The sequence below is a fragment of the Diadema antillarum genome, unplaced genomic scaffold (genome assembly GCF_040938485.1).
Source record: "Diadema antillarum isolate AM-2024a unplaced genomic scaffold, OU_Dant_1.0 seq00000085_RagTag, whole genome shotgun sequence".
In the NCBI taxonomy this organism is placed as follows: Eukaryota; Metazoa; Echinodermata; class Echinoidea; order Diadematoida; family Diadematidae; genus Diadema; species Diadema antillarum.
Genome location: NW_027271177.1, coordinates 149,968 through 172,318, shown reverse-complemented (window position 1 = coordinate 172,318; position 22,351 = coordinate 149,968). Strand labels below are relative to the sequence as shown.

Sequence of the window (22,351 nt, the reverse complement as noted above, 5' to 3'; positions counted from 1 at the left end):
GACGAACACAAAAGAATCTTTTGTGCCTTCAAATCGCAATAACGTACATGTGTGAATATGCCATCTCAATAGTTTGTGCATGAAGTGACGAACTGTTTATCTTTTTTTTCTCATCAAGATCTGATCGGGACCGCATGAACGTAATATCTTGCCTACCATCTCTTACCTTACCGCCATACACTTATTACAAAGCTTGTACATTTTCCGCAAATTTCAATGGAAAAAACTGGAGCATTTGAGTTATATTTTACTGACGATTCTGATATCTCAATATGTTTAGTCGATTGGCATCCCATCGGAAGAAAGACAGAAAATCGAATACAAAAGGAAGGAATGACAGAAATAAACCTCACTGGCAGTGTCAGGCAAAACTTGCATGACACCTTTGATACAAATCTTTTTGTTTGTTTGTTTGTTTGTTTGTTTGTTTGTTTGTTTGTTTGTTTGTTTGTTTGTGTTTTTTTGTGTGTTTTTGTGAGAGACCATCGTCATTATGCTGTAGTAATCATCATTATTATAATATCTTCCCTATTGTGGTATCACCGTGATTTTACTAAGAGGTATCAGATTTTTGTGCATACTACTCAAACAGGAATTGCCGTTCACGGAAATATATCACTGAACAAAATAATGAGAAAACGTGCACAGTGTGTAATGCGACGAAACATGCGAAGTCAAGTAAGGCCTTTCGTGAAAGCAAACTTCTACCAGCAGGTATGTGTTTGAAGGGTAACTCTTTCCGAGATTCACGGAGAGGAAGCCAGAAGATTTACAGGGTTTTCTCTTTCGTTAGTTTTATACCCACGACCAATCACTTCGCAAGTCGTCTTCAAATATCACAAAGATGGGAGAACAGTTTGAAATTTGAAAGTGATGACTGTATTTCACCACAAGTCACCGACATGCTGACGCGGGACACGCCTCTTGATAATAGCCCCGCCTACGGAGCGAACGAATTTACATTGTAATGAATATGCATGTCGCGCGACGTCTTTTGTTTATAGTTGAGTAGTTTTTGTTTCGTCACGAGCTCATTAATCGCTCCTCGTGTGCGAAACTTTTCGTTCAGCTCGCTCGGAACGTCTTGAAACCCCCTTGAGTGGAAAGTGGTCCGTCCCTGCATTCCAGCTTGGCGGGCGGCTTTGGTTGGATTTTTTTCTCGCTTTTCTGCTATCGGCGATTTTTACATCTCGCTTTCTCGCCGTGGAATCGGACCTGCGTGCAGACGACTGTGCCCAAATTGACGTTGTTTAGTGAAGGTACCTAAATGAGTGGATCCAAATTTGATTTGCAGAGGTGTCTAGAAAATATCATCAAAGATCTGTGATCTACAGTTTCTCCAACACGAGGAGTGTGTTTTGCTTTGGATGACACTTCGTTTGGAGTAAGGAGGTGAATTAGTGTTCGAAAGAAGATGGCGAGATCGCGGAGAAGCAAGAGGAAAGAGGAATCCGGATGTGGAAGGACTTATCAGTTTCTAATTTTCGTTGCCGTTTGCATCTTGGTGACGGAGTCGGCAGATGTAGGAATAAGTAAGAGTGCTTCATGTTTATTTCATTTATGAATGTAAAGTTGGTTTGAAAGTCAAGAATTCATTTGACATCATTTCCCGTTGCTAATTTATGATGGGTAACGTAGTTACCTGACGCCATGTCAACGAAGATGGTTAACTGCACTGTGCGATTGTTTTGTTTTGTCCAGTTGTACATGTATTTAGATCGTAATATGAAGATTTCCTGCACCATTTAATGTCAGATATAGTTGGAGGGATTCCAAATTTACGTTCGAAATTTCAGCTTCCCAGAGCACGCATTCATAACATGGCGTGTATTCGCAGCTCATTACATATTATGCCCAATCGGAACAGCAACAGCACGAGAGGATGACGTCATAATCCTTTGTGATGTTAATGAGAGGGGCGTTCTGTGGTGTCGTTTTCTGGTTTTTCAATATGCAAATAAGATGTACATGCTCTTGTTTGATTCGACCGCGCTCGGCACAGAAGCAGTACAATTTCCAAAACGGCTACTTTAAAATTCAAAATGGCGTAATCAGAGGTGATCAGATGTGTTGATGTGAAGTCATTGTGCATTGCCTTGCAGGTCTCTGGTATGCGTTTAAAACCTGTAAGAATGCATTAACCTTTGTTTCCATCGAAATTCCTTCCTTTGTACCTATTGATGATACCATTCGAATAGACTTGCATGGTTGCGATTATCATTAAGGATTCAATCAAACCAAGATTTTTACATTTCCGTCACGACCATAATGTAAGATGGCGCAAAGGAAAGGTTGAAAGCCTCCTACAAATGTCCTGAAATACTACCACTTCCTCATTTCTTCAAATTTCATCTATTTATCTGTTTGCATCTAAACTCTCGCCTCCCCCTCCTTTTTTTTTTGGGGGGGGGGGGGGGGGGGTTGGGCGCCACCTGCAGATTCGATACGTTTCGTAGTGATTCTGATTCTGATGGTATTTGATACAAAGTGTATCGACAATACTTAATCACCAGATGACACCTGAAGACAGATCCTCCAGATTTGACATCCAATCCCCTAGTTCTGTATTAAACATTCAATGGACATTCTCAACGACAAAAAAAAAAAATCAAGTCTAATACGTATAAGAACCCGCGATTTCCCACCTCTCTGTGTATAACATCAATGGAATCATTTGTCGCTTCATTTAATATTGATGTTTGTAAACAGACGCAGGTAGCTATAATGACGTCGAAATTCCATCTCGTTCATTCCAATTTTTCGATTTGTTCATCTCTTGAACACGGAAAATCTTCTTTGATGTGACCGCGTGTGTCCGGTCGTGGCTCAGTGCTTCTACTGCTGCCTGTAACGACAGGTTGTTTTGTATGAAGGAAAAGATGCGGAGAAAACGGAGGGAGAGGACAAGGAGGGGGGGGGGAGTCCTTAGAGACGGAAGGGGGAAATTATGACCGAGTGCAAACTCACCTTTGCCCTAGTAACCTGTTGGCATGGAGACGGTCTTTACACTTTCGCTGACACGGAGGGTTTTTATCATCTTGAAAAATTACGATATCGATGCGTCTATGTGTGTGTATGTGTGTGTGAGTTTTGTTTAGATAGTTGTCCTTTTGGCATTGCGATACATTGGTTGAACTAAATTCTTTATAGTTGCATTGATACCAGTCCTTTGTGGTTTACATGTAAGAATGTATGATTTTATTAATTCCTTTGTCAAACAAGGACATCAGAGGAACAGATGATGTTTATGGAAAACAAAACAAAACATGTAAACAAACAAACAAACGATCAAATGTGTGGGGATAATGTGTAGGTCTATAGGCCCTATATTGTTGGTATGTGTCAGAGCTGGCCACTATGTTGTATGTATGAGGGGAAACATCTATTAGCAGTGTTGATATTTACACGTACTGTGATGACTAGAAAACATTGCAAATTCCAAATCATGGCGTTGAAGATTGTCATGTGAAGTGTCATTAATGTCGACATAGGCCTATATTATTGCGTTAGCGGCCAATGCACGGGCACCCGACGATATATTAGTGAGAAGTAGGCTATATATCATATTATTCAGGGTTTGTGTTTTCAGAAGGATGGGGAAATAATCTACCCCACCAACACGTGTTCCGCTTCTTTTACATTTGGAATCCCCCTATTGTCACATTGCCATGTATGGGAAGATACTAGTAGTTACGCCACTGGAAACCTTTTCTAAATAAGTTCGCGTCTTCAAGTTGACCGTACTGTTACACAATGCTTCAAAATCTCCATTGTTGATGCTACACGTGATTTAGGGATTTAAGGATTAAGTTATGGCTCCTGAGAGTCCCATGTAACATCCCAGGTACAGTAGATAGGGGGCCTACCTGCTGTGTTGATGAACAATGTGGACCTTTTGCTGTAGAGACCTGGAGAAAGAGCCAATTTGTCGGGATTAGTCCAGCGCCCTTAGGGTAAGGACCTCCTTTTTGAAGTCCAACGAGTTCCAAGGTGTTACCAACACCAGGTAGAAAGAGGACGCAGCTAGAACCAATTTTACACGATTGTGTCAAGAAAGCAGTGGACCATTACGCCCTGTGTGAGGCGTGTGATCCTCACATCCTAAACCGCAGCATGTTGTATACTCTCATTATTTTCTAGCCCTTTTTAACATTTACTCGTAAAACTCATTCATTTTTGGTGGTATTCAGGAAATATGAAACTGAAATTTATCGGCAATGTCGAATTATGATTAAATTTGATAGTAATTGTTTTGTTATCGTATACATGTAAGAGAACCGAAACAAAGAACGTCAAATTTAAAAGGGGGGGGGGCACTACTAGGAAAGACAGAAAGATAGTGGGAGATTTATAAAGCAGTGCTCTTCACCTTCAAGGGAGCGGCTGCGAGCATACAGTGTACATGTGATGTATAAGTAGGTATTTTAATACGCTCGTCGAATTTTCACACGATATTTAATATGTTCACAATGCCCTGCACTTCGAAAAACTGTCAGCTCATTATCGATTATGTTGTGTCACCAGAGCATCTGTTCACCAAACAGGAATTAGTGTCTTCACATGATTCAAAGAGATGTCATGTGGGTTTTTTTTAACATCTATTATGGCCATCATTCGTTTAATCATAATATTGGCTTCATACATTTTTATTTCGACAATGTAGGACTAACGATAATGAATTATCGCCAGTCAAAATTTTCAGAGTAAAAGAATGATGCCAGCAGGTTGCCACTATCATAATAAATATAGTTGTCTTTGTTAGTACATAATGTGTTATCATACTTACGGGAGGAGCTAGAGGATGCCCAAATATCTTGGGCCTACATAGATAAAGATTTGTTTTGGGATGTTACTTTATTTTGGGAGGGGGGTCAGAAGCCATGGGTGTATTCAACCATCTTTCCCATTGTAATTTGATGGAAGAAAACTCATGAAGATACACTAACGTGTACCCCATTGGGGCGAATAGTTCGCATCATGCCAAAGGGAATGCTGGAACGGTTGATGCGAACCGGTTATGGCAGCTAGGGGCCATCCTTATGGTGACCGGTGTCAACCGCAACGTGCCCCGAGAGTTTCCCGTGAGGTCACAGCTAGTTTGACCCTCACACTACTGGCAATGTTTTGTAGTCAACTCGTCCCTGAAGACTTCTAAAAGGCATCACTGGTAGTCATCAATCAAAGCCAAGTCTCATCACAGTCTCCTATAGGATTTGAAGCCGTAAATGCGATTGTCTATGGATATTTTATTGTTTACTACCCTACTCAGTACCCAAACGAGTACAACTGGTAAAGGCATTGGGTTAAATGTACAACAATGTATAGTCGATACCAAGCCAGACAACTCATATCCTAGCGGCATGCTTCATGCCATATGCTATCATTCATATTTCACTGCGCACATTCGGCCGGTGCTAGACACTAATTTGCATATCGATCAAACCGTTTTTGTTTTTTGGGGTTTTTTTTTCGCAAGAGTCAATGGTGGCAAGGATTGAATAGGGCCTACATGTACATGTAGCCCTATCACTATATCTCCGTTTGCACGTTGATATGTGGGTCTGATTATACTAGCTAGTGTGAGTAAGAGATTCGAAAACCTCTGAGAACTTTAATAAAATTTGACTCCATTAATATCACGTATGCATCGTGATAGAAAAACAGAAAGATGGTTTTGAATGTATGCAAGTTTGTTTTATTTTCTTAAAATTCAGTCATATTTCGTTATTAACTGGAACCTGCCTTAACACGATATAAGCGTGGTCACTTATATAGGCCTACATTATTTTGTATGTAAACTGCAGTTTTGGTATTATAATCTTATTTCCGGATGTTTATCGGCAACATGCATTCTATTAAAAGAGAATAAGCTGAGACGTAGAAAGATGTGTATAGAATTTTGGTTGAGATGTCATAGTATTTGGAGTGCACCAGCCAGACATCGTGAGCTTCGATGTTCTCTCTTTCTTGGATTCTTTCTTTCATCCTGGGGAAATTAGGGAATAAGGGGATTTAGGAGTCGAGAGTAAGACCCGAAGACTTCTTCAGGGATTGAGCTGACATCAACCAGGAACTCTTGTGGTTCAACCCTCATTTTTATTTTGATAACATTGCCCAGGTGAAATGTCATTCTCTTCGCCATTTCCTTTCCATCAACCACAGAAAAAGGAAAAAGATACTCTCGAAATGATCTGACATGTGAGCATCCATGAGGCGTTCTATTTTTGTTGAGCTCTGCGATGAGGTGTACTCAAAACCCACAAATTGAATTACACGCTTATTATCCTGATCGAGAAAAGAGCTTAGTGTTATTTAATATAATAATACATTGTATAATAATAATACAAGTATAGGTACTCATTTTCTTCTTCCAATCTGAGTGGTTTACTTTTGGTATTGCGCTAAAGATATGTATAGGCCCTATATCTTTTCGTAGGGAAAGTTACCTCGTTGGTTAGAATGAAAACCAAAAAAGTGAATACATCGACTCGATAAGATGACAGCGAGTTTGATCATCAGTGATGTTTTTGTTTGTTTGTTTTTTCCTGTTGGTACATCGCTCTCTTTGGCAAGACCTGAATCTTGTCGATTCGACCCAAACTGAAACATCGCCCCCTCCTGTTAGTCTTTTGAGATTCACCCCACCCTAAATTCGTACCCCTCCAACCATTTCCTCCTATCTCCGACCCCCCCCCCCCCCCCTTAAAAAAAAGAAAAAAGGCGAGAAGCATACTGTGGTGTTTGACCCAGTCGGAAAAACTGGGTCTATGTGGATGTTACGCCTATCTGAACATGAATAGAGACTGCCACAATAAGCTCCTGGTACGACAAGACCGAGATTCGAACAAAGTCCCAAATTAGCTCTACGATCATCTTGCAACCGAACAAAGCCCACGGGCTACAATGCATCCGTCGAAAATGGATCCCCTACGACGACAGCAATGGGCACAGCAAAGCCTGTGAACTGAGTGTACGTGGTACAGCAATAGCCAACCGTATTATTGTGTGCGCCTGAGCACCATTATGGAGCTACTGTTGCTCCATGGTTGCAAAACGAGTTAGGGAAGACCATCGTTACTCTTTCGTTATACCAGTATACTGATCTTCTTTTGTAGTAAACAAGCCCATCTAACGTCAAAAGATATGCTTTATCTAGTAATGATAAGGCCAAAAATACATGGCGATGTACCTTATTTGATCATGCTTGTTATACTTTGGAAACTATCACTAAGGACTGTGGGAAAATATTGGTACTTCGTGCTTTTGTCTTGTTTGTCAATTGCAATGAATGATGAGAAAAGGAGATTGATAACATAAAGCCCGTAATGATATACCCAAAGTGTCGCAAAAACAATGATTCATTATTAGTACGGACGGATTATTCTGTGGTGACTTTCTCTGATTCAGATGAGTTGTGCTGCTCGAAATAGATTGGTAAACGAAAGTACGGAATTTTACCAACTTGAAGGATGAGTCATCGTTTACTTATTCGTTGCTACTGTGGAAAATGATGCAGCGGTTTATACCATTAATTTGTGTTGTACAATATTGTATTGATACTTCGATTACTACCAGGAATCCTCTAGCATTTTTTTTCTTATGACATTCGATTGTAGTCATTAATTGAATAATGAGTAGGAATAGTTAAGCGTATAACATTTGTTTGTGAGGAAATGCAATTCTTATGTAGGACCAAGGAGGATCGATACTAAGGGAGCTTGCCTTTCGTTCCTCCTTGGTATACTAGTTTATCTCTGTACTTCCTTGGTAGGACCGTGTAAGCCCTATGTTGATACATGCTATAGTCCTGGAAAGGCAACCAACTCCATTACATACATGTACAATGTAGACCCTTCAGTTCTATTGGCTCTCTTAAGTAATATGTCCTCGGCTAACCACATTTCCCTTTAAATTTGACAGAGCTCGTTTGCCTATAAGCCTACGCAATGTTGTGATTAATTAATTTGCTATCACTCGCATTATCACAATTTCTGGGAACATACGTATGCATGTAATACATTGTAGTTTGGGTCTTCAGACGATAAGGTTATATAAATAGCAACTATTAAACGAATACAGCAGGATGAAGGTGATTATGCTATGATATAGAGCGTCACTATCATCATCAAAGAGAAGAATCGACTAAATTATTTTCCCCAAACAATTTTGAACTAGTTTTTCGTTTTAAAGTCAGAGAAAAAAAGAGACACAGCTAAGGAAAACATCTTTGTGTAAAAGTATTAAATAGGATTTTGCCTTAGATATCAGAATAGGGGGGAATGCATTGTGTATGTCTCCCTGGTTTCGCATTGAAATGCGCATATACAAAGAGAGATCACGAATTTAGGACGTGTTTCCCACGAAGTCTGCCCCAATGCCGACTGTGATGTATTGTTCGGTAATCTTCATGGATTCACTATTATGATGTGACCTCCTATGAATACGTGTGTTGAATTCAAGTCATTATTTTGCAAGCAATAATAGCTAGCAATGGTGGTGTTACGGTGCACATTCAATAAACACGATGTAACCGCTGGGTTGGGTTTCTATTCACGTACAATCTGTGCGTTGTGCACATTTCTGGATGCTAGGGCAAGTCGTTTGTATGTAGGCCCTATGTAACTGTAAGGTTTATGTAGTAAAAGTGCTTTACACGTGGATAAGGTGGCTGTATAGTCTTTATACTGTAGGATGGCACTCCTGTTCTAATGACTTTAATTTTCATATGAATGTCAGTTGTAATTTACCCTAAACCCAAACTTAGCTCTACAGGATGTAAAGAAGGTTATTCTATTTGACATAGTTATACAGACTGTACAGTATCTTAGTAATCATTGAGTTTCGAGTCTATTTTTCCTGTTCCTGCGTCCACATAACTTTCTCGAGAAGTTTTAGATTACTATTTCTTCAAGCTTAGAATATAAGGAGTCAAACATGAGGAAGCATATTGCGATCGTCTGCCACAGTTCTGTGTCAAAGGTGACATATTCAAGATGCCAGAAATAACATCCTTTGTCCGAATTTCAAAATGGGTCCGAGAACCGGGCAGGAATGAGGAAAGAGAGCGAGGAGAAAATGTAGATTGTCTCGATTTAAGAGGAAAATGTTTGTTGGGCCAAAGAATAGTCCTTTACGGGGATGGGATCAGAAAAGATGATCAACCCCTCTGCATTAGGCCTTCTTTTGTATCGGTAGACCTGTTTCTTGATGGGCGTTGAAAACTTGAATGCAGAAAAGTCGTGTTGACGGAACAACAAGCATCGCGGAATGTTTGCCTATAATCGGATAAAACTTGGATAAAAGTGTGTCCAGTGGCGTCTCTTTTTTGTCAAAACACTGTGGTATACGCCGTGAAGGACATTATAAGTTGTGTAGAACAACCTACGATATTTCGAGATAATCAACTTTAAAACATTATTATAGGCATAAGTCATTGTAAAGATTCCATCGGATAATATGGCATTGCCATTGAATATTTTGTCTTAACATACCGATATAATTGGAATCTTCTTTCTGGACTTTACTGTCGCTAGTGGGATCACAGTAGAAAAGTGATTGTAATATGTGACATTGCAGACATCGTATGCAAGCACAAAAACAAAGAAGACACGTTTAGTTTTATTTTGCTTATTATATCGTTGTCATTCTCTCAACAAAAACAAAAATCCAAAAGTGATGTCTATCTGCTGCGAAGTCTTTGTTACCTTGATCTTCGTTTAATGGGTTTTATATAATCTTTATGTCTATCTTTCGTACGTCAAATGCTCCATTTTCACTCGTACAACTATCCATAAAAGTTGTAGTTGATTCATTATCGCTTTGTAATGTTCAAAGATGACGTGCTTGCAGCTGTAGTCGAAATAATAAGTTGACATTCACCGTCGTTCTTCGTGATGCTTTCACGAGTGTGATACGCATGAAATTGCATTATATGTATGCAAACGTGCAATGATTATTTGTGTCGAAGAACCATACGGTATCATCCAGTTCACCTTTGTATCTATAGGCCTATATTATACTTGAAATCAGCTATTGTAATGATAACATTTATTTCAGTTACCGATATCACGTCGAAAGTCCAGTTTGTTGATATGGCAAGTTGTGTGGTATCACAGAAATGTCTTACGACTTAAGAACGACTGGTGATCAGTTCTTATGTGCTATATACTTATCAGAATCTCAATGATTCAGCACAAACATTTGAAATAATTCCCATAAATTTCATGAAATGAAATCTGCTCGTAGTAGGTAGGGCATACATGTATTCTACCCTCTTTTCATGACAGCTGGCAATGTTGACAGATATACAGTACAGATTTAAAAAAATTATTCGAACTACTAACTTGTGGTTGACGCCCCGTTACCATAGCAACGTCGTCGACTTAAACATAAAGCTGTTATTTCGGCCCATTCATCAGTCAAACCATTGGCACGATTCTCTAAAGCCGTACTGTACATCGATCCAAATAAATGGCAAAATGGCGGGGGGATAGGAGGGGAGGTGAGGGGGAGGAGGGATGATGACAAAAATCTTTCAGCAAGGAATTGTGAAAATAGAACAGGTACCAAGGTGCTATCTATCACACACATACTTCCTCGATTTTAAGAGAAAGGTGTTTCCCCCTAACTCGCCCATCAGCTACACGTTCTTGTTGATGATTCTGCTATTTGGAAATGGAGTGCATTGGCTCAGAAAGTATGCAGTCAATTTACTCCTTGAGGTGTAAGGTGGAGCTAACGACCGGTAGTTCCGTCTTTCGACATCTTTTTTGACCTTCGTCGATCTCGGATATCACGAGAATCGTCAGAGGGATTTACCCTTAGCTGTAGGTGGCATGAAGAGCGTTACCCCTACAGGTAGAACAGTTTCCCCAATGACCTCATCGAACGGGCTACTTTCACTTCATGACTGAAATATAAAAGTGGATTTCAATTATTATTAAACAGAGGTTGGAGAAAAAGTGCACCGGATGCATGGGACTGTCTGATGTTTTCATTTAACAATGATTGTAAAGACACTATTGACAGTGGTTATGTTATGTTTGTTTGTTGCCTTTTGGTAAGCTATCGTTCGATTTCATTTTCTGCGCGGCAATGGCTCAGAAGCACTGATATCAGATACACCAAGGTGTGCGAATAGCATTCCTTTGCAAGCGATAAACCTGTCACATGCACTATACATTATATTTCTTGGCAGAGAATCCCGTCACGTAGCCATCCTCCGATAGAAGTTCATGGTTCATAACCAAGAGCTTGTGATTGTATTTTTATCTCGGGCAAATCAAAACAATGTACCGGCCGTGCCCTCATCTGTTACCCAGTTTTGACGGCCACATACGGGCGGAGAGTCCCGGTGAGAAAATGTCCTGACGCGCAGTGACGAAGATAAGTGTCATTCCTATCAGAAAAAAAAAATGGCGGCTATCAGATGTCAAAGACGTGTCAGAATCCTAACCAATGGAAACAAAAAAAAATTCTCCTGCACGTTCTTGACATTTTAGAGCCAGTAACTGTCATATCTTTCGCTCTGTAAATGTATACCTTCTTTCTTTTTGTATCAGCATTAATGCCTCACTTTGATGCAGCTATCATTAGCTGATATTAGCGTCCCAAATTTCAATCCTTCATATGTGAAAAATTAGTTTTTGAATAACAGAATGGCTCTGAGAAAAGTTCATCTCCATATTTTACTCAACTCCAGTTGAAGTGATGAGCTGATAGCACTGGCTGGTAGTTCTGTATAGATATCCTGTAGATCCCAAATGAGTAGATCAATGTCATTCTGAATGAATTCAATGTAAAGGGGCTGCTGGAAAACTTGGTATTTTTCTGACATAATGGATTAATTTTAGTGTACAAAATGCACATTGCCAGAGATACTTCAAACATAAATTGTACATGTACGTGTACATGTACATGTAACACCAACGTGGACGTTTTGAGGTACAGGTCTATTACATTAGTGTGAAAATCGAACAGTCTGGATGTATTGGCATGTACACATTTGTACACGTATATGTTGGTGAATGATCATAGGCTCGAGCCGGGTGTCTGCATACGACTGAAATCATGCAAGCTTCTTACCATATGGCATACAATGCATTTTTTTTTTTTGACCTGTTGGTATCGTATAGCAACACGTTACTTCGTATTCATACTTCAAAATGAATGACTTTGACATGCCTGTTGTTGATTAATGATGAAGAGCTGTTTCGTATTCAAATTTGTGGATATTAGTTTTTCCCATGATCCGAAGAACGAGCTTTTCACTTCACATAGTATTCCTTCGAATTACATTTCGATACTTGGAATCCCGTTTTAATGCACTAGTGTTTGCTATATCTGGTTAGCCTTTTGGCAAACTTCTGAGTTATCAGAAATAAGAATCCTTTTAATATATCCACTGAATCATAGATATCATAAAACGTTCAAGCAGGAGTTATCCTCGAGTAGATATGCACGGTGTCCGGTGTGACGATGTAGTACGCTTTTCTACTATTCTGAGTGGGAGTTATGCCTCTTTTTTTTTATTAGCCATTTGACACTTGACCTCTTTGCCATTGGTCATGATGATGAGATTGATGAGCATGTAAATATTAATTGCCCTGACAGTTGTAGGTGCAGTTAGGCGTGCTATAGTCCCTGTCCTGAGATGTGTACCGTAAAAATCGTATATCGTGATGTGATGTTGGCATGCCCATTTAAAAAGCTGTACTGACAACGCCCAATATAGACAGGTGGCTGATACCTACGTGGTTTCAGTGCCATCGATTACATCGCATGTACAGTGTAATTATTTGCCCGACAGAATTGAGTTCGTGCCTTGTACCGCGTTACACTGCATTTTACAAATCCCTTGATTGTAAGTTGATTGCACACGTTCAAAATAACGCGGACGCGCCATTACTAGTTTGATCATTTATTACAGCGATATGTACGGTATTGATGTAATCTTGCCGAACACGCTTTGACACACATGTAATATGGCGTTCGAAGTGTAGCTCTTTTCTGTTCGTGACTATGGATAAATAAACAGAAGTTTAAAAAAATAAGAGGAAAGCATGAATATCTTTATCATTTTTTTTTTACTAAGGATTTGTTTTCATTAGCAAGAGGACCAATGAAAAGGGGATATATATAAATCAAAAGAGTGACAAAGGGCTTTCCTAAGTGTACGTTCAAATATTCTGTTTTTGTTTCATTCAGACCCGTTATGATTGACGGATTTATCCCTGATTAAGATCAACAGTTTGCCGTGTAATTACAAACAACTTTGGTGTAAGACAAAATGGTTGCAACTGTTTTCATTAGAGTTGTAACTTTCTCACTGACGGTGTTGCTGTCTTTCTTTTTATTTCTTTTTTTTTATTCTACTTTTGTACAATGTAGACCTATAAATATACATTCTTCACAATATCACAAGTTCGGGTTATTATTGTGATGTGATTTTTTCATTGTTTTCCAGGTGCGATGTTTGGCCCCGAGACAGCCCGTGATGATGCATATAGGACTATCATCCAAGATGGCGTGAGGTACGTCAACCGAAACACCACTTTCCTCTCGGAGGTACACACTCTGGTCTTCGTCGAAGCCGGCAACGAGAGACCCAGCAACTCCGTCTACGTCGCACTACAAGAAGGTATATTACATTAAATTAGAAAGTTAATTTGCTGTGTTGATGGTCAGAGCAGTTTCGGAAACATTTATGAATGATGTCGCGTAGTTGTCACAACTAAGTATAATAATAATAATAATAATAATGATAATAATAATAATAATAATAATAATAATAATAATAATAATAATAATAATAATGATAACGGGAATTCTCCCTATCTTATGATGATGAATATGATGATGATGATGACGACGAAGACGAGGACGACGACGCTAATGATGATCCCCTGATGCGGGTGACCCATCCAGAAATAAAGAAGAGAGCTCCAGAAGCTTGTGATACTATAGTATAGGGAAGTTTGATGTTGTTGTCATGGAGACTGCTCCAACACATGTCTTTCCCCTGACGTTTGTCATAACGATGGCTCTTCACGAAATGCATGCCTGAATCCAGCAATTACATGATGCAAGAACCGTGGCAACAGATGTGCAAAAAATTGAAACATCATAGTTACATGCAATACTTGACATGTATTTTCCATCTGTTATGCCTGGATTTTTCTTTCTCCTCATCTGTAGGTTGTGATCACGTGGCCACATCTCAGGTTTCAGCGCTCATCATGCCCCGTGATCGATGCTCGGAGAGCGACGACATCGCTGGTGTTCTCAGCCATGCCACCAATCCCGTCTTCTCCATCGACCAGGGCAACTATGGGTCGGGTTCGATAGCCTTTAAGATGCACCCTTCGCCAGAAGACATGACCCATTTCTACATCGACATCCTCACCTACTTTCACTGGATGAACTTCACCCTACTCTACGATGACGGTGGAGGTAAGACGTACTTTGCCGTCTGATGCTTGTCCTGTTATACGATTAGGCTTCCTTTGAAGATTTTTTAATAAAATGGACTGTCAGTGTCTCGAACAAATTTCCAGATTTATGTTGATCCTGAATTCGTCTGTAAGTTGTTTTTCCCGGTGAATTTATGTTTTCCACAAGTAAGCTCTACGATAGTCTGTTCACTATTCTAAACCTATCTTCTCTATTCATCTTTCACAAACTCCATCTCGCCTAGCATTCGCAAACATGGAGGGCGTCATGGAACACGCTACCATGAGCAAGTGGAACATTTCCACCATCGTCATCGACGAGGAGTTCGCGAACATCGTGCCCCTCATCGAAGAACGTGGCTCCAAGAACATCTTTATCTACTGCTCGTCAGAGCTTATGCTCCGCTCAACCATCGATCAGGTAAGAAGTCGTAATTGCGAGAGTGGCGCTAGTTTGGTCTGATGCACATGAATTCGTGTACGGATTGCGGATCCCAGATCGTTCTATCATGATTCATTTTAGTCGAAACATCCAAGTGTTCAAAACAAACGACAATCACCAGACACAAAGCCTCACTATCATTCCATTATCACTTCGTGTGTAAATACAAACAAAATTTCGCAAATTGTTGCACGTACCAGATCTCAAGCAGCAATTTGAAAGAGAATGTGTTAACCCGTTTCAAGGATCTGCCAAAGGGAGCGATTACATGTACAGTTTTAAGCTCGAGTGCAAACCGCTCTGCTCCTTTCACATTTCCAATACAGCATTGTATATACCTGTTCGATTTGTGGATATTTTTTTTCTTTTTCATATGAATATCTATTTCAGTCATTACTGGAGGCGTCAGTATGCCCAATAATTGATTTATGCACTGGCATAGAAATGCGCATCTGACTCATTTCATGTAAAGTCTTCTTTTCTTCCTGGTTTAGGAGTCCCGAAGTTATAACCGACAAAAGTAACAGTGTTTTGCAACCGAACAGGTCTAGAGCATAACATTGGCCAACGGTGATGATAGCAACACCAACCAAAAATCTTTGGTTTCAAGGAAATCTGTCGTGTCCTCTGATAGGTTGCTAGACTAGCAAGCTGTAGATCTACGACGCGAACGCTAAGACGACGCTTCCTCCCGGATTGAACAATGGAAACAGCTGTCTCGCGCATGTGCAGAACACCATTTTTGTTTTTCTGGCTGTTTAGCGTCGTCTTAGCGTTCGCGGCGCAGATCTAAAGCTCGCTATTGAAGAGTTTCGAGCATGGATTTCATGAGATACCAGCTTGTGACCTGTTATATGTCTCTCCCCCCCCCCCCCCCCCCATATTCGCACATTTGACTAAGGATTTATATTGCTATTACTTGTATTACTATGATTGTCTGTTTTGCCGCGCCCACCAGTCTTCATTCCAGCACATTTCCTATGACCACTTGAATGTGTTTTTTTTTCCTTTATATCCATGTAGGCCCTTCTGCTTGGTATCATTGGTCCTGAATACACGTGGATGATTGGTAACTTGGTAAGTAGTGCTGTTCACCTGTGATTGCCCTGGGAATTTCTTGCACTATTTTTTGGTTAGAGCCTTGTAATTACTATTACCTCAGCATGTGTCGGTTAAGGCGTTACCGCTGTGAGCTGGACTCGAACTTGGGGTTCCTTGAGAGTCCGGGGCACTCTCATAAACCACGCGCCACCGCGGATTCTATATACGTAGTAAACAGCAGACTGAATAACATGGAGTTTATCAAGGAATATGACGGATTCTGTGAAGTCTGTGTAGTAACGTGTGAGAATGAAAAGCATTTATTTAACAAACTTAAAAGAAGTAGAGAACAGTTCCTTGTAAAGATGCCTGACGTTCAATTCATATTGAGGAAGTCAAATGTGTAAACAGTACTGCTTGACTGTATTATTCAAACTTAGTAGGCCCTGTATTGGGAGTGATTTGGCGGTATAAATTACATCTCGCTGGATGCATCTTATCACTGATAATGCCTATGATATAAAAATCATAGATATATCTGGATTCTAATCGGTTTGTTTTGTGAGGTGTTCGTGGTTTGTTCAACTTGAATCAAAAAGGTAATTGCATACTATTGTTGCTATATCGACAGCCCCAAAACAACGATTCACCCGAGTACGTAAGGCACATCGGTATCATTACTATTGCTATCACTATTAATTATCAAACTCAGAAATATTTCAAACGTCTACATTTCCTGAAAGGAACAGACGATCGAGGAATCTTAGGGAAGGTTAAAGGTTATGATAATACATGCTTAACCTTTTCATACAACGACCACAGTTTAATCAGTAAAGGGTCTGTGTATTCATATAGGATATGGCGATGGACCGGGCATTTATGGAAATTTTGGAAGATAGCAACGCCTACATCACCCGCTTCAACATGAACTACACTCGGGAGCACCAGTACGCGTTACCGACCGCAAGGAACGTGCCAACCGGTGAATGGCATTTCAGAGAACGGAATGCCTTCGATGCCGTCATTGCAGTTGGTCACGGGCTCATGCTGTATCGGCAGGAGCGAATTCGTAGGGGGGCCACCGGAAGCTCCGTCCTTCCCGGCGACACCCCGATGCCCGCCTGCCCGACATCCGCCTCGACGGTAGCAGAAAACGAACTCTCCATGTATCTGAGAGAGGTATCAAGAACCTATGTGACTTAAGTCCATTTTTACCTCTTTGATTTATAACTATTATGTTCCCTCTTCCTTGATGTCTCTTTCTTACTTTTTAAAGCAAATATATTTGTTTTAAATGTTAGTAATTTCAGCTCTTCGATATCATTTATATTTCTATACCTGTTTACCAAATACTGCACTTTTATTATATTTCTTGAATATCTTTGTAAATGAGTCTCCTTCTACTGATATTGCTCAGTGTGCTGTCTGAAGGAATTAGTATTATGTCGTGTGTTTGTATGTAGAGTTTGGAGATTGCTAACAAATAATGCAAGTAATTTATAGAATGCTTAGTTCGTACCGAACTGTTCGCTGCATCGCATGTAACCTGATGAATTATAGTTTAAAAATCCTGTATGCAAGTTGTAAATGTATGCAAGTTGTAAAAGTATGCATGAAATGGGAAACTTTGGTGTCATGATTTTCTGATTCCAGTTCCTGCAATTTTCACTTTGGTTTTGTCACAGATTAGTTTTGAAGGTATCACCGGAAACGTGGCTTTCGACGAGTATGGCAACCGAGTCAACTACACGATTACCATTAGGAGCGGCCAGGGCGAGACCATCGACCAAATCGTACGTGTCCTTCGTCAACGCATTTGTTTAGAGTCGTACAAGACGATTGTATTTAAGTAATAAAAAGAGAAGATTCATAGAGTAAACTATTGACACTTTCCCGAGACAATCCATTTGATCCCGTAGATGTAGGTATGATTTCCTTATTTTGGTAGGGGTTTTCTTCATACAGTATGTCCCCCAAAAAATTACAACCAAATTTTTGCATTGATAACACCCAAGCAAGATAATTTAACTGTCCAACTTCTACTTCAGGGTCTTAAAATATAACATCTTAACTCTATTTTGCAGAAAACCCCATTCAATTTGGTTAAGCGGTCACAGAGAAATGTGAAAAGTTGTAAAGCATGTCATGAGTCTGATTCTTCCAAGTTTAGCACTTCGATGCTCTTGTGTGTGAATACAATAGAGAGAACTTGGAGGGAAGAGATTCTTGACATCCTCTACAAAATTCCACATTTCTCTTTGACCACTGAAGCAAATCGAACGGGGTTTTCTGTAAGATGTGGGCAATGAGTTATAGTTTCATACCCTGTATTTGTATTTGGATTGATTCACTATTTTTAAAGATATCATTGTGGAGGGTCCCGTTGTAATTTTTTTTTGACGTACGGTATTGTTTATTAAAATTTCTATTTTCTATTGGAAGAGCTGCTATTTCTATATCAGCTCTCCCAATGTGTATGTACAAGTGTATTTGATTAATTTTGAAATTTTGCTCATCAGGTGTCATCTTTTTTTATAATGATTGTGTAGTTTTACATTTCAATGGAAAAATGATTGTATGATTATGTATGTTATTATACAATGAAAGTGTACAAAATTCTGCAATTAAGCCACCTCCATGGCTGCAAATGATTTTTTATTTATATATAGAAACCATTACCATTACCAAAACTGTATTTGCAAGGTACTTTGATAGATAGATGACAGCCTTCTTTTCAGGATTTTAGTTAGCTGAACACATAGTAGCATGAATGAAAGAATAGCTTGTTACTTCAAAATCTTGTACATGCGGAAGCCGTCCGAAGTCATAAACAATGTACGCGATTTCAATACCCATAATGTTATTTTTTGTCGATGTAAAGATCGATAGCCTGAAGCTGTTATTCTGATCAGTCTCCAAACGGGGCAAGCCGCATTATGTGCGATGTGTATTCAATTGGGCTTGTCCAACATATCCGTAGGTTATGACGTCATGTGAGATATAATAACGGGTGAATATGTAATCAACATGTGGAAGCACTGTGGCATAGTATATAAGACTCTTGACTTAAAGTCGGAGATCCCGAGTTTGGATCCAGTGCCTACTTACTTCTAGTATATCTTTGGACAAGATGATTTTTATCTACAATGTCTGTCTCGACCCAGGTGTATAAATGGGTATACTGGTAAAGCAATGGTATTGATAAAGACAGGGTCTCTTTCTAACGGAGCAGGGGAAACAATGAAGGGGCTACCCAGGATGAAGAAAACTGTATCTGATTTTGATGCTTCATTTGTCGGAGACAACATAATCTCCTCCGCCATTTGTACCGACCATATTGCATCCATTGTCTGTCAAGCATTAGATGAAATAATGGCTCAATATTGTCCAGTGGCATCCCCATAAGGCCGGTCAATATTCTGAAAATATTGACTGCCCACCACTAACCAGTCAATTTTCTGAAAATATTCACTGCCCACCAATTATCGGTCAATATTCGGAGAACATTGACTGCCCACCACTTACCTCGAGATGCACTTGCAGCTCGCATTCATTGTAATGTGACGTTCTCACATCACTGATATTTCTTTTCTCTTCCTCCGTGGCTACAGAGGGGCGACTGGACACAGAACGTTGACTACTGGGAGGACAGATGGGATAGAAAGTGGGAGAATGAGGGTCGTCTCAACGTCACAACCTTTAACTACGGCAATGACCGCAAAATCAAAGTTGTCTCGATTGAGGTCAGTATTAACCCCTAACATACCGAAAATCGTATAAGTAAAACGTTGATATCCAGCCCCAATAATTGAGTTCTACAAGTTCTACAAGGGACAATTTGGTTTGAAATTATTCAAAGGGTCGATTAGAAAATGATCTTCAGAAATTAATAGGATGGCATTATTTCGCCTTACATGTGCCTCTCTAACCCAGCTTTATAGTCGTTTGTTGACATGTACGATGCTGTCCGGATTTCGGATTCTTTGGAATACAATGGTTCTGTGTGTTTTAGATGTTACGCGATAATTTCTTTGCAGGAGAAAGGCATATCGAGATAGGTAAAATTAGTGTGGACGGGCTTTCCTCTATCCTTTGTTTTTTCCATATGAATCTCACTTGCTGTTTCAAACACACGAGAACGCACGAAAGTATCGTAATGTCTTTGCCTGCCTTTGATGATTTTAGGCCGAACCGTTCCTCTTTTTGCGAGAGAAACGCGCCGCCGAGCTCGCCCGCCTCAACTACCGCCAGAGCACTTACACGGGCAACGACCGCTACGAGGGTTACATCATGGACCTCCTTAGTAGGATCAAGTCCAACATGCGCGGTATTGACTTCGATTACGAAGTAGAGCTCGTGCCCGACGGCAAATACGGTAACAAAGACGTCTTCAGCCAAGAGTGGGACGGAATGATCGGCGAGGTGGTTCGCAGGGTAAGATTGGTTCCATTTCCCCCTTTTTTTTCTTACTCATAAAGAGGGTGTGAACACAGTCATAGTTTTTGAAGGAACAGGAACGGTACTTGGTGTGCACAGACCACCTCGACTGAACAGAAAGAAAGGGAATGACGTGTGTTTTATTGCCCCAAGCCGTGGCATCTCGATCAAATTAAAAAGTTTCTAGTGCCAAGTAATTGTCGTAGAAAAAGTGATCTTCTCCATATTATGTAATTCAGAGTAGAATTTGGTGTGGCATATTGGTTATCCATGAAATCCTGCGTTATTCTAGCTCTGATTATCAACATTGACGAAACTGAGCAGGTTTTAAAGGTTGGGAGAATTATACTCCTTGTTGTAAAACAAAAAAAAATTATATGCTAAAGATGTAGATAGCAGCAAAATATTTTGGTGTTTCAAGATGGCAATGCCTAAAACCCGAAATTTCCTCTAAACGTAACGAAATTCTTTGCCAGATCATAGATGTGACAGAAATGCCTCTTTCATCTTCCCAACTGCAGAAAGCCGACATCGCCGCAGGCCCATTGACCGTGACCGACGAGCGTGAAGAGGATGTCGATTTCACCTATTCTTTCATGAGCGGAGGTGTGAAGCTCCTACTCAAGAATCCATACACTGTCAACCACTACGTGTTCCGTCTCATGTACCCTTACGGTATCGAGGTCTGGTTCATCAATTTCATCGTTTTCTGCCTCGTCGCGCTTCTCCTTTTCCTCTTCAACTACTTTGACCCCTACGAATGGCAGGCCGCCGCGGAGCGTGGTGAGACCTTCGAGGAGAACGGCAAGAACTTCAACCTCAAGAATTCGTTCTGGTTCTGCGCAACCACCATGTTCATGCAGAGCTACGACAACTCACCCCGCTCCAACGCCGGGCGCACCTTGACAGCCTTCTGGTGGGTTTTCGCCCTGGTCATGGTGTTTCTCTACCTCTTCAACCTCACCTACTTCATCAACACCAACAAGCGTCTGGTGTACGTCCGGACACCAAATGATCTCCTTAATCAACATGATACCGACTTCGGTACCGTCGACGATGGCTCTATCTATTGGTATCTCTACAAGTCGAGCATTCCCGAGTACAACCGCATCTGGCAGCGCATGTATTCTTCCAATCCTTCTGTGTTCGTAAGTAACGTCACTGAGGGTGTTGAGCGTGTCCGCGACAGCAATGGCATGTACGCCTTTTTGGGAGAGGCTGGCGAACTCGACTACCACGCCAGCAAGCCTCCTTGCAACCTGATCGTAAGCGGCGGCTACCTGGTGCGTACGACCTATGCCCTGGCCGTTCAGACGAACTCGCCGCTTCGCGATCAGCTATCGTACGCCATCGAGACGCTGCGTGACTCCGGAGTTCTGGAAGACCTGCAGCGCGAGTGGTGGGAGATGGATGTACCTCGACGCCGCTGCGCCAACTTGACCACGTGGGAGCGACAGGGGGTGTTCTCGTTCACCGTTAATGACCTGCAGGGCGTCTATTTCATGCTGCTTCTTGGGTTCCTCATTTGCTTCTTAGTCTTCATCATCGAGATCATCGTCTTTGCCGTCTGTGGAGGGAAAAGTTCCGGTGGGAGTGGGAACAGAGGAGGCGGGAAGAAGGCTGGTCGCACAGGAGGCGGCTCCAGCGGTCCTGTCGGTGGAGGACAACCTATTTCTGGCGGAACATCGGGAGGAGATGGGAAAGAAAAGATGTGGATATAGCCGGAACAATGAGAACAAATATCTATATGTCTGATTTTCTTTTCTTAAGATCTTTAAAACATGTGACACTCCTAAATACACAGAGCTGTTTGGGTTAGCAGCGGGGACATTCTGCCAAGTCTTTGTGGTTTAGACTACCGCGGATTGGTGCTAATCAATGTAAATTGGATATTGATCACTCAGTGTCGCCACTGGAGTATTTCCTTGAAATCTTTTTTTTTCAGCAGATATTACTGGTCATTATCATTGGCAATTCCAAC

The 22,351-nt window shown here is 40.7% G+C and overlaps 1 protein-coding gene across 1 annotated transcript; it reads left to right on the top strand.

Moving 5' to 3' along the window:
* The first annotated feature begins 1,200 nt into the window (after positions 1–1,200).
* LOC139726483 (glutamate receptor 3-like) lies at positions 1,201–22,091 on the top strand. Its single transcript, XM_071637437.1, has 10 exons — positions 1,201–1,532; positions 13,466–13,639; positions 14,197–14,451; positions 14,696–14,871; positions 15,916–15,969; positions 16,789–17,112; positions 17,619–17,726; positions 19,545–19,676; positions 20,119–20,367; positions 20,892–22,091. Exons 1-10 carry the CDS (start codon positions 1,415–1,417, stop codon positions 22,089–22,091), a joined length of 2,790 nt encoding a protein of 929 aa, XP_071493538.1. The 5' UTR covers positions 1,201–1,414.
* Positions 22,092–22,351: the final 260 nt, after the last annotated feature.

Bases quoted from the DNA above. Each gene is read 5' to 3' on its own strand.
- LOC139726483 (XM_071637437.1), top strand. From the start codon at position 1,415: ATGGCGAGATCGCGGAGAAGCAAGAGGAAAGAGGAATCCGGATGTGGA. The intron at 14,872-15,915 runs GTAAGAAGTCGT...ATATCCATGTAG, and splicing joins TCCGCTCAACCATCGATCAG to GCCCTTCTGCTTGGTATCAT. The intron at 17,727-19,544 runs GTACGTGTCCTT...CCGTGGCTACAG, and splicing joins GCGAGACCATCGACCAAATC to AGGGGCGACTGGACACAGAA.